This window comes from Nomia melanderi, chromosome 14 (assembly GCF_051020985.1).
Source record: "Nomia melanderi isolate GNS246 chromosome 14, iyNomMela1, whole genome shotgun sequence".
Lineage (NCBI taxonomy): Eukaryota > Metazoa > Arthropoda > Insecta > Hymenoptera > Halictidae > Nomia > Nomia melanderi.
Genome location: NC_135012.1, coordinates 6,932,274 through 6,945,298, shown reverse-complemented (window position 1 = coordinate 6,945,298; position 13,025 = coordinate 6,932,274). Strand labels below are relative to the sequence as shown.

Here is a 13,025-nt window from a genome sequence, read left to right as displayed (position 1 = left end):
TCTAAACCAGCACAATCGGTACAAGCAGTACAATCGGCGCAGTCTCCATCTCAACAAACAAAATTGTACTATAATTTAATAAAATAACTAAAATAATCCTTGTAGATAAAAACTAATCACAAGTTATATTGTTACTTTATTAGATTACTTACAAAAACATATCACGAATTCAACTTCCACGAACGATATATCAACAACTCCAATTGTTGCGCTGAGTTTTTATGAAAATACGCAAGTTTAATATAATTTTACTCTATTTTTGTAACACCGAAGTAATCTAAATGATAGTACATTTCACAGATGGGTAATAAAAGCATGAATTTTTCGTAAATCTGGTATCAGAATATGGAGCAACTCATGTGGTGAAGGAAAATTATTTTACATGATTGTGTAAATACTATGATATGCTTGAGGTATGATTTTTGTTGGTTCTTATTATATATACTTGCATAATATTAAATGTAATCTTGTAGATGAAAGCAATACATGGTAGATCTTCGTTTAACTATCAGAGAAGAAAAAATGAATAGTAACATTTCATAAATTTATAGGTATGCCTTATACTGAGGAGTTCATAAGTTGAAGATTCTGATGAGTCCATGAATCTGCTTATGGCAATAAAAGAAGTTTGAGTTTGTGAATTGAAATATGATGAAGAATTCCCTAATTATAGATATCATTTATTAGCTAATGTAAGTATGCAAATGTTTTCACCTTTTACAATGAACAAGATTTGAAATGAAATTGATTGATTTTTATTTGTAGGATGAAAAGAGGTTGAAAGCAACTTGTCTCAGTATATCCCTGGTGGATTACCAAGTCTATAATGACCACTTAATAACTTAAATCAAGAAACTAGCTTTTATTGTATATTATCTATGGTCATTGAATGTAACTATTTTTTTGTTGAGGTGGAGACTGCATGTGACTATTATCACCATCACGTCTAGATAAAGATACATGCATAATAAATTATAAGTTTATTTTACAATTTTATCAAAAAAATATCCTACCTTCAAATAAGATAAACCAATAGAATAAGACAGGGTAAGATGGAATAACACAAAAATTTGTAACCTGTTTTAAAAACTGTTAAAAATAATCTGGTAGATATATTAAAGCGTTAGGTATTTTATTAAGAATATATTACATACTTTTGCATTTCAGTTTTGTTTACCATGTTTATGGCATATCTATTTATTTGACAAATAGAAAACTTAGTATATAATCTGTGATCATTGAATTTAACTAATAAGGAGAGGGCCTTAGGGTAGTGTTATATGTTAATTAACTCTATATAACTAAGTAACATATAATAGTGAAAAAAACATGATTCATAATATTTATTATATCAAAGTGGTATCTTAAATAGCATTCAATTACAAACCGATCAACTTTTATCACTTGTCTATTATATCCTTGTATTGAACTTCCTTCTTCGATTGACATGCTTACACGTTCCTAAATACATATCATGCAATCATTTAAAATGATTTTCTTTTCTTTAACAATTATTTGGAGATGTTTTGGTTTATACAGTCATTTTTAATGGAAATTTTTTTATAAAAAGTAATCAGCTTGAGGCTTTTTACTAGGTATTCCTCGACTTTCTTGTGGTGCTGCTTCAAATATCGTGAAATCTCGTTGAAGGTGTTCATTTAATTCTAATATTGCGGCTACATTTCCACATCTGTGAAAAAAACGTCGTATTTACAATTAATTATTTAGTAAATTGTAATTATATAGTAATAATAATCTTATAATAATCGTACATCTTAATAATATTAAAGAATATATAATAGATTAATATTATTTGTGAAAAATCTTATAAAAACATTATACAATAAGTTTTAATATCTAATTTCATGAAATTTTTCAAAAAAGTCATGATTTGAAGCTACAAAGACATTGAATAGTTTATACAACATTTGATAATTCAAATTAAATTCAATTGTACAATATATATTTATAACATTGTTCCAAAATTAATTTGTAACACATTATGCGACTTCTTACTCATCTAAAGTGAATTTAAAAACATTAAGGAAGTTACCCATAACTTATCTACTAATTTAAAATTATACACTTTCTGTGTAATTGATTACACTTAAAATATATCCATTTAAAAATCCTATATTATTTAAAATTTTTAAAGATTCATATACCTGTAACAGTAGTTAGGTGCAGACCAAACAGTCAAAACAGTTTCATTAAAATGCCATTTATATCCTTCCATAACTAATTGATGTGCCCTACATATCATATCAATATCATTTGCGGAATTAAACTGAGCTACAACATCACTTCCAAAGAGATAACCAGCTCCACGTGGTGAAACCCCCCAACCCTGAGTATCTTCAGGATCTGACCAAAGTAAATCACACATTGGTCCATCATGTGGAACCTATAAAAATTTCTTACTTTATTTTCAATATAATGGATTAAAGCGTTTGTAAAAGTGTAAGGCAGAGTATATTCCTTTTGTTACATCTTAGGGAAAATTACCAAAATTGTTCTTATACTTACAAATGTTTATAGATGGTCATACATAAGAAGTTAATATATTTAAATATGTTTCTCACTTACTTCTTGTTTTCTATCTATAGTTCTTATTTGATCAAGTGTCTGAATGCTTGGTGATAATCCTCCATGAACGCAAAATATTTTCCCATCGATGATAGCAGAAAGAGATAAATAGTCAAATATTTCGGTACACCATCGCCAAACTGAATTGGTACCATATTTACGTAAGCATTCATCATAAAAGCCATATACTTGAGTAATTTGCCGGGACTCATGATTTCCTCTTATCAATGTAATCCTATCAGGATAACGAACCTGCAAGTAGCTTTAAATTAATGCCTATAACCGTACAAATTTATTGTCTATTTAAGTTTATTCTTTATAAAAAGTTCACAAATTTATATTACTATAATATTTTTGTTTATTACTTTTAATGCCAAAAGAAGAAGGAATGTTTCAACGCTATAAAAACCTCTATCAACAAAATCACCCATGAACAAATAATTTGTTTCTGGCACATCTCCACCAACTTTAAATAATTCTTTTAAATCATAAAATTGACCATGAATATCTCCGCACACCTAAAAATAAAATGCATTTTTGTAAGTTATGATTAAATATTTTGACCTTCTTTTTGAAAAAAACATACCGTAACTGGAGAATCAACTCTCTGTACATTACTTTCTTCAATGAGAATTTCTCGTGCTTTTGCACAAAGAGCTTTAACTTCAACTTCTTTAATAATTTCACATTTTTTTAGCTGTTCTATTTGCCGATCCAAATCACTGGAATCAGCCATTTTAAAAGCTATCTTTTGCTAAAAATTATATACATTATTAAAACCAATTATTCAATATATTATATTGAATTTATTTAGTATCAATTACATATAACATTGTATTTGATCTATTATTTAACAAATTTTTTAATTTCAATAATACAGAGACTCTACATTACAAACAATCATCTGAAGACTAGAATTCTAAATGTTTTTATTTTGTTATTACTTTTAAAAGTTGTCATTGAATAATAAAATTGAACAATGAAATAAAAATATGTTCAATATATGTTATGCCAATATTAAATTTTTATTTATTCATAATATACTATGTATATATTTCATTAAACACAATAATATAATGTTATGAAAACTGTCTCATTTTTTCCATATATGTACAGACGTATATGATATAATAGAAAATTAACTTATATGAAGAAATTTTTCATTATTTGGAATATGAAAGCTATTATACATAAGAGTAATCAAGATATTTTACATGTAACAAATGATGCAATTTTAAAGTTAGATATACAATAGTTAGACTTCTGTCATAATCGCATTTGTCTAATTATCACTAAATATACCCACAAAATTTTAAAAATTGGAAGAACACTATATATATGATGGATAAATTAAATTTATTAAAAAAAAAATGAACTGTGCAGTATACGAAAAGAATTAAATATAAATGTATATAAGAATTCAATTATTTCTAGAATCCTCTTAGAATCTATTTTATAAATTTACTTTAAAAATTTAGTTTTTAAACAATTACATGTCAGAAACTATATTATTTAATCAATTAAAATTTTGAATAAACATAAATAGATACATCCATACCTAAGTATACATGATATTATCATAATATAAAATAACACATAACAATGTAACGAATAGATAACCTAAATAACTGTACAATATACAAATAAATAGTATCTTATAAGGAAAAAGACGAACGTACCTGATCGTATAAAGAAATCGAAGACTATTCCACTTCGTAAATAAAACGCATCTAAATAATGCACGCCCAATTAAAATTTTCTTTGTTTATTTCATATATATATATTAAAACATTGACAATTGGATACAATAATAAAAATAATCGTTTCAACAAACGTTGAACATCAGTGTATAACTGACATTACACCAAGGAAGCCGAGAATAAAATCGAGTAAGCTAGCATGGATTAAAGCAAATTGAGAAAAGAAATTTAACTGAATTTATTGTTGCGATTCTAAATTATATGCTGCACTGTTGAGTATTTGCCTTAATATTTCTTGAATACGAGCGCGAAATTTAATTTAATATGATTTTTTCATAACAATTGGTAAGACTTTTATGATAATTGAACAATTATTTAATCGAATAATGTTAATTAAAGAATTTTGATTAATAATATTTGTACATATATAAAATATTGTTATTACATTTGATGTTCGATGTGTACTGTATTATAGTTATACATTACACAAGATATTTAAAAAAGCGTTAAATATTCTAAAGATAGATAGCATTCGTCAAAAGAAAAAAACATTCTAATGAACATTTAAAGTCGAAAATTTAATATTTTCAAAGTTATAAACAATTCTTTTATTCGGATTAAAAAAATTGATTTCCTCACCTCGGGAGATATTGTACCATATGGGCACAATAGATTATGTGTCTTATCACTCCACAAACGTATTATAACACAGGATTAATATAATTGTAATATTTTTATAATCAGGGAAAGAAGAAATGATAATCTATCGTTTCCAAATGAAACTATAGCTTTAAGTAAGGATAACTTTCCGTGAGGGAAAAGACCCTAGAGAGCTCGTGAGCTCCCAGTTCAACAGTCCTGCTAACTAGTAAGTTACTGTAATTTCAGAAAAAATTGGAGTTTCACCTCTAAACATTCTCCATGGCGAAGATCTAACCTGCAGTTTGTTTTTGTGACGTCACATTCAGTTAAGCTTCATTATCAATTGGAAGTGCATGGGTAGTAATGATTGGTTTATGAGAACCGCTGGCTTCTAACGAAGCGTCTGATTAGACAATAGTTTATTCAAAGGATGGAGAATATCTTTTACTTAATATTACGTTGAGAAGAACGTAAAACTTATTCAATAAATGAACGTCCGATAAAGCGCACGGGGAGCGGATCGATCGTTCGTCATGAATGAGAATTGACGAACGACGCCTTATGAGCTCCTCGTAATGTTCACAATTTAAAAATCCTATTAAAAGCGTTAGAATGGCTGTCATTAGTTTAATAATTATCTTAACTGCGTCCTTCTTCAAACTCGTACTTTTTTCGAATGGTAGGTCATATCTATTATTTTATTTTAAATGTAACTTCTAAATGAAGGTTATGATATACTTTCATAAATACTATGATTGTTAGAGATAATGTTTAAATTTATCTACTGTGTTATAATGACTTATTTCAAAATTGAGCTAACTTTGTATACTTCTTTGTATTAATCATTAACTATATCTTATTGTTCTAGGATCACCGACACTTCTGTTTGCTACACAAAAGGATATTAGAATGGCTAATGCTTCTCGTACTAATAAAATAACTACTATAATTAAAGATGTCTCTGAAGGTGCAGCTTTAGACTTCTATTTTGAACAAGAATTGGTATGTTGGTCGGATAGTGGTCTAGAAATAATTCAATGTGTCCAAACAAATGGTACTCATACTGGTGAAAGAATGGTTGTAGTGAATTCAAGTTTAATATCTCCCGACGGCTTAGCCTGTGATTGGTATACAGGAAAATTGTATTGGACAGATGGAGAAAAGAATAGAATAGAAGTAACTAGTATTGATGGACGTCATAGAAAAGTTCTTTTCTGGACAGATATTTATCAACCAAGAGCTATCGCTCTTGTACCAATGAAAAGTATACTTTTTTGGACAGACTGGGGTGATGTGCCTAAAATAGAGAGAGCTGCAATGAATGGAGATCCATCAACGAGAGAAGTAATCATTTCTGAAGATATATTTTGGCCAAATGGTTTGACAGTGGATTATGAAAATGAATTAGTTTACTGGGTGGATGGAAGACTCAAATTTATTGCAGTCATGGATTATTATGGAAAAAATAGGCGGAAAGTAGTGGAACAAGGGTTAGATTATCCTTTTGCTGTAACATTTTTTGATCATAGATTATATTGGACTGATTGGAAAACATGGTGTATACATTCATTCGACGTACAGCAAAATCAAGCACATCCTAGAGAATTATTACATGGAGAATATATTCCTGGCGACATAAAAGTATGGGATGTTAGAAGACAACCACGTGGAAATCATCCGTGTGAAAAAGATAATGGAAATTGTTCACATTTGTGTCTCCTAAGCTTGTCAGAACCTGGTTACACGTGTGCGTGTCCTACGGGTGTGAAGTTAGTGGATAATTTGACTTGTGCTGAAAGACCAGAAGAGTTATTATTAATAGTTCAAAGAAATGAAATTTGTCGAATATCTTTGGATTCTCCTGATTATACAAATTTTGTTTTACCATTGACAGGTATGATCATTTTCCATACACAATTTATTTCTTAACATTTTCTACGGATCATAGAGTATCTTCTGTTTTTAATTCTATTTATTATTTATGAATCTCCTCTTTTAATTTTAATTTTAATTTTAATTTCAAAACCTTCGATTTAAAAAGGGATAAACATATTAAAAACAAGATTATTTTAGTGAATGCCATAAATATTTTATAAAAATTGTATGTAAATATAAAAATTATTTTTATTGAACATATAATTAAATTTAATATCTTTTTTAAATAACATTAGGAATCAAACATGCGATCGCAATTGACTTTGACCCTGTGCAAGAAATGCTTTATTGGACTGATGAAGAAGCTTGTGCAATTCGGAGAGCCTCCCTTGATGGTTCTAATCAAGAAAATATTATAGTAACAGAAGTAAAAAATCCTGACGGCATAGCTATTGACTGGTTAGCTCAAAATCTTTACTGGACTGATACAGGAACAGATAGAATTGAAGTAGCCCGATTAAATGGTACAAGTAGAAAAGTATTAATAAATGAAGACTTAATAGAACCTAGAGCAATAGCTTTAGCTCCAGAACTTGGTTGGATGTTCTGGACTGACTGGTATGAAAAACGTCCAAAAATAGAAAGAAGTAATCTTGATGGTACAGAACGTATTCTTCTAGTAACTAAAGACATTGTTTGGCCAAATGGAATTGCTTTAGACCTTGCTAGGTGGAAAATTTATTGGTGCGATGCGAAAACAGATAAGATTGAAGTTTGTAATATGGATGGCACAGACAGGAGAGAAGTAATTACTGACAATCTGCCACATCTTTTTGGATTGAGTTTATTGGGAGACTATTTATATTGGACCGATTGGCAAAGACGAAGCGTAGATAGGGCAAACAAACTTACAGGTGGAGAAAGAGTAGTTATTGTTGATCAAGTCCCAAATGTAATGGGTTTAAAAGCAGTGCATTTAGGAAAATTTAATGGTACAAATCCTTGTGCAAAAAATAATGGAGGATGTAGTCATTTATGTTTAAATAGACCTGAAAACAAATATGTTTGTGCGTGTCAGATTGGTTATGAGTTAACAAAAGATAAGAGGACTTGCGTTATCCCTGATGCATTTATGTTATTTGCAAAGAAGGAGAATATTGGAAGAATTAGTATTGAAAATGCAAATAATGATAACATTATTCCATTGACCGGTGTTAAAGATGCTAGGTAAATGTTATAATTATTAATACAATATTCATGAATTAATATAAATATTGTTGTAATACAAATTTATTAATTGAATGTTCCTTTATATCAGCGCTTTGGATTTTAACATAGCAGACAATCGCATTTACTGGACAGATGTTAAATTAAAAACAATCACAAGAGCTTTTATAAATGGTTCTGATATGGAAAGAGTTGTTGACCTTGGTTTAGAAACACCTGAAGGTTTAGCGATAGATTGGATTGCTCATAATTTATATTGGAGTGACACAGGAACTCGGAGAATAGAAATGGTACGATTAGAAGGCTGCAGTAGAAAAGTTCTTGTTTGGAATGATATTACTGAACCTAGATGTGTAGCTCTTGATCCAAGCAGAGGGTAACTATAGTTAATTATTAATTTTTTATTCAATTTTGGGTATTAACAAAGGTATTAACAAAAAAAGTAACATATTTGAATTTTTTAATCTATAGCAATAACTGTTCATAATATCAATATTTTTTTATAAGAAAAAAATTAGGTAGTAATTAAATAATTGTAACTTTTCTAGTTACATGTACTGGACAGAGTGGGGGAATTCCGGTAGTATAGAAAGATCCCTGTTAGATGGTACAAATCGAGAAATTATACTTTTCAATATTGGAAGAGCAAATGGTTTAACCATTGATCATTTAGCACAGAAATTATATTGGGCAGATTTACATACTCCAGCTATTGATAGTTTTGATTTGCGTACAAGGAAAAAGGAAGCAATCATAACACAGAATATTGGATATCCATTTAGTATTACACAATATCAAGATTATATTTACTGGACAGATTGGAATACAGGTAAGAAATACATAAATGCATCAATTAATAAGTGATTACATTGTTAATTCTATAAATTTTAATATCTCTTAAGTTTGTAACAGAAATATTTGAAGTAATTTGCTATTAATAGGTGACATAGAGAAAGCCAATAAAACCACTGGAGCAAACAGAGTGAAAATACACAACAAGTTAGAATCAGTGACAGATTTGTTAGTTTTTCATGCTTCTAAACAAGCAGGACGGAATCCATGTGCATTGAAAAATGGAAATTGCAGCCACCTTTGTATCGCTTTGCCTGGAGAAAATGAAAGTATATCTAATTCTTTCAAGTGTGAATGCCCTACACATTATATCTTAGGAGAAAATAATAAATCTTGCATTGGTTTGTATATTTAAATTAATGTAATCTTTTAAGTATTGAATTAATAGCAATATTAATATAATAAAACATACTTAAAAAAAAAAAATATTTTTAATGAACTGTTTACTTTTTGAAATCTCTAATTCATTCTAAACAGTTAATCTTTGCAGACAAAAGACAAGTTATTGATTGTAATCGTTGTATTAGTTATAATTAAAGCAATCAGTTTACAAACATAATTTATATTGTAGTAGTATCACTCGTATAATTAAACGTAACTATATTTTATTTACAGCACCAAGCATTTTTATGATGTACAGTTCACGAAATGCAATTTATCGTTTTCTTCCTGACACTAATGACTGTCCAGATATAGTCCTACGAATTCAGGGTCTAAAAAATGTGCGGTCTATAGAATTTGACCCGATAACCCAACACATTTATTGGATAGATGGTCGAACTTCATCTATAAGAAAAACTTTGGAAAATAAAACGCATTCTACAATAGTGGTTTCTGGAAGTTCCGGACACCCTGTCGATCTAGCTTTAGATCCTTTAGGAAGGCTATTATTCTGGTCTTGTGCTATAAATGATGCAATAAATGTTACAAAACTCGATAATGGCTCTGCTTTAGGCATTGTCGTTAAAGGTGATGGAGAAAAACCACGAAATATTGCTATACATTCTGAAAAAAGATTACTTTTTTGGACGGATGTTGGAAGAAAAATGAGAGTAATTCGTAGTAAAATGGATGGAAAAGAGAGAGTGGTGATCGCAACTGATCTTGAACAACCAACCAGTATTGCGGTTGATGCAGTTTCCAATATTATATATTGGGCGCACGGAAATCGAATTGAATGCGCAGATTTCGATGGAAATAATAGAAAAATTCTAGTGTCTCATGTTAAACAAGGATCAATTATTTATTTGGCTGTCTTTTCTGATTTTGTTTATTGGTTTGATAAAGACACATTAAGTTTAGAACGTGTTAACAAATCCGGAAGTGGAAGAAAAATGATTATGAACAAAGCGCTGACAGATTTAATTACAGTAAATGCTCCGCAAAATGACATAATGAAGACGCATATTTGTAGCCCCTTTCGAGATTATGGTGGATGTTCCCATTTCTGCATTGGAACAACTTCATCCGTGTAAGAATAAAATTTCAGTTATTAATATGTCTTTATAATGTTACATATTCTAAATAAATTTAGACATTAATACTTTCAGGTGTTCTTGTCCAAAATCTTTGGTTCTTTCCGAAGATGGAAAAACTTGTAGGGCTGCACCAGCTTGTGGATCAGATCATTTTACTTGTGCTGCACCTAGTTCTGCAATGGCAAAGGATTGTATACCTGCAACATGGAAATGCGATGGTCAAACAGATTGTCCTGATGGTAGCGATGAACTAGGATGTCCAACTTGTAGTCGTGAACAATTTAAATGTCAAAGCGGTCACTGTATTGGTAAGAATAAATATATTACACTAATATAAAAATCATTAATCGTGCATTGAAAATGAAATAATTATTATTTCTGAAATATTTTTACATATGTTAGATATGTCATGGGTTTGCGATGGAACTGCTCAGTGTCATGATGGTCTGGATGAAGCTCATTGTTGTCCGGATCAATTTCAGTGTATTGGAAACGGTGTTTGTATTTCTACTTCAACCCTTTGCGATGGTTGGGATGATTGTGCTGATGGTAGCGATGAATTTCCATCTTTATGTACACCTGTAAACCCACCTCGACAAGAAAGCAATTCATTAGAATCTGGAAAAATTACCTACGTCATTGTACTTATTATAGTGACTGCGACAATAGTAGCTGTTGCTTTTGGATTTTATTATTGTAGAAGAAAGTTTATAAACAGTGAAGAATTACCTGATATTTTACACGACTCTGCTGGAGATCCTTTGTCGCCAAAACCTGCGAGGTTGGCAAAACCAATGTTTGCACAAAAAAATTGTAGAAAAGATCTGAAAATTGGAATGGAGACTGTGGGAATGTCAATGCTAAATGGGAGTAGTATTGGATCTAGTTATGATCGAAGTCATATTACTGGTAAGTTTTTCTTTTATGAATTTATTCCTATAATTGATAAATTAAAAATAAATAGCAAATATATTTAAGCACCATATGTAATCTTTTGATTGGCATAATATAATTTAAATTTAATCAGAAATAATTAGATGGCATAACTCAGAGAAATAAATTTATAAATATACGTAATTTAATGTTCATTGTTTATATAATAATAAATTGAACCATTTTAATTAGAAACACATAATATATAGACGAAAGTTTAGTAAACAATAAAAAATGGTATTCTATTACTTAAGGTGCATCAAGTTCAACACGAGGAAGTTCAGCAGGAGGTTATCCTCAAGAAACATTAAATCCTCCGCCAAGTCCAGCAACAACAGCAAATTCCACCAGATGCTCAAGCAGTAATGCATCTAGATATAAACCTTACAGACATTATAGAAGCATTAATCAGCCTCCACCTCCAACCCCTTGCAGTACAGATGTTTGTGATGAATCAGACAGTAATTATCCAGCAAGATATAGATATGAAAGTGAACCTTTTCCTCCACCTCCTACTCCAAGGTCTGTTTATCAAAGTGATGCAGGAATTAGTTGTCCTCCATCTCCTAGTTCAAGATCATCTACATATTTTAGTCCACTTCCACCGCCACCTTCTCCTGTTCCTTGAATATACTATACATTTTAAATATCTCATTCTTCATAAAATCATATTTTTTACAAGATTTTGAAAGATTTTAAACAAACTTGAGAATTTATTAGAATGTTCATAATTTATTTGGTAGAGAGAATTAACATAATGTTTCTTCTTAATGTTTGACATTGGAAAAACTGAATATTGAAAATTTTGTATTTATTCGTATTTACAAGGAAAGTAACATGAAACACATTTTATAATTTCATAATTAATGTAATGTACATTTTAACTAATACTTCCATACTGAAGACTTTTAACAGATAGTAGCTCAAAGAGAAGCAGGAGAAACAAAAAGTAAACATTTTTCTTTTGAGTGCCTTTTTTAATACAATCAAGTCTGATTTTAATATCGTTTGAAAGTAAACGAGTTTTTTTTATAATTATTCCTGCAAAGAAATTAATACCATTGTGCCTACTAACTTTATAATGTAAGTGATTTAATCGTAAAATTCTGTAAATATTGTAAGAATGTATAAAGATTGTAAATGATTCTTAGTCACTACGATACAAGTTGTTTAAGCAGATGATTTCGTTTTGTATAAGTACTATTTTTAGACTTTTAAACATTTATACTCTTACTCATGCACACACAGTATATTAAATGAAAATTTAAATTTTAAGTTTCGTACCTACAACAAAAACATATCAAAATCTGTATTACAAATTAAAATAATAATTATAATAATCATTAGAAAAAAAAATCTTTTCAAATAGATAGTAGAATTAAAAATTATTTCTAATAAAAACAAAATCAAAATAATAGTAACGGAAACATAACGATAAAAGTAAATAACCTAAGAATATTTAAAATATATATTCGTAGAAAGTATTACATTTTTTGAAATGAATGGTTTGCAATGAAAATAGAAAATGCTCGCACTTATTTTGCATTTTTTATGTAAATGTCAATGAGAATGTTGGAAATTAAAATGTCATACTTTTTTAATATTAAGTAAGAGAAAAAGACACTGTTTTCGCAATATAATCGAGCTGTGCCATAAAACATACAAAATCCTAGGAAAATGAAATACAAAATTCAAAATCTTTTGTACAAAATGCACAACATATCATGTTTGT

The 13,025-nt window shown here is 29.2% G+C and overlaps 2 protein-coding genes and 1 long non-coding RNA gene across 3 annotated transcripts; 2 read left to right on the top strand and 1 right to left on the bottom strand.

The window, feature by feature from the left end:
- The first annotated feature begins 74 nt into the window (after positions 1-74).
- On the top strand, positions 75-1,173 carry LOC116433808 (uncharacterized). Its single transcript, XR_004236371.2, has 3 exons — positions 75-413; positions 552-692; positions 766-1,173. It is a non-coding gene; the product is annotated as an uncharacterized LOC116433808 (long non-coding RNA).
- Positions 1,174-1,316: 143 nt separating this feature from the next.
- On the bottom strand, positions 1,317-4,501 carry Pp4-19C (protein phosphatase 19C). The gene is made up of 6 exons (XM_031992319.2): positions 4,266-4,501; positions 3,173-3,340; positions 2,952-3,104; positions 2,587-2,838; positions 2,166-2,404; positions 1,317-1,690 (listed from the first exon to the last, which is right to left on the bottom strand). The coding sequence occupies exons 2-6, from the start codon at positions 3,320-3,322 to the stop codon at positions 1,561-1,563; spliced, it is 924 nt and encodes a 307-aa protein (XP_031848179.1). The 5' UTR covers positions 3,323-3,340; positions 4,266-4,501; the 3' UTR covers positions 1,317-1,560.
- Positions 4,502-5,245: 744 nt separating this feature from the next.
- Positions 5,246-12,937, top strand: arr (low-density lipoprotein receptor-related protein 6). The gene is made up of 10 exons (XM_031992330.2): positions 5,246-5,607; positions 5,797-6,822; positions 7,100-8,030; positions 8,122-8,406; positions 8,579-8,859; positions 8,972-9,223; positions 9,498-10,353; positions 10,433-10,668; positions 10,763-11,269; positions 11,548-12,937. The coding sequence occupies exons 1-10, from the start codon at positions 5,541-5,543 to the stop codon at positions 11,919-11,921; spliced, it is 4,815 nt and encodes a 1,604-aa protein (XP_031848190.1). The 5' UTR covers positions 5,246-5,540; the 3' UTR covers positions 11,922-12,937.
- The last annotated feature ends 88 nt before the right edge of the window (positions 12,938-13,025 follow it).

What these genes read in the sequence shown, in the direction of transcription:
- Pp4-19C (XM_031992319.2), bottom strand. Translation starts at nt 3,322, where the DNA reads ATGGCTGATTCCAGTGATTTGGATCGGCAAATAGAACAGCTAAAAAAA. An exon ending in GAGTTGATTCTCCAGTTACG is followed by an intron (nt 3,105 to 3,172) that starts GTATGTTTTTTT and finishes TTTTATTTTTAG; the next exon opens with GTGTGCGGAGATATTCATGG. An exon ending in GCACCTAACTACTGTTACAG is followed by an intron (nt 1,691 to 2,165) that starts GTATATGAATCT and finishes TTTTTTTCACAG; the next exon opens with ATGTGGAAATGTAGCCGCAA.
- arr (XM_031992330.2), top strand. Translation starts at nt 5,541, where the DNA reads ATGGCTGTCATTAGTTTAATAATTATCTTAACTGCGTCCTTCTTCAAA. An exon ending in ACCGGTGTTAAAGATGCTAG is followed by an intron (nt 8,031 to 8,121) that starts GTAAATGTTATA and finishes CCTTTATATCAG; the next exon opens with CGCTTTGGATTTTAACATAG. An exon ending in CTGGACAGATTGGAATACAG is followed by an intron (nt 8,860 to 8,971) that starts GTAAGAAATACA and finishes TGCTATTAATAG; the next exon opens with GTGACATAGAGAAAGCCAAT.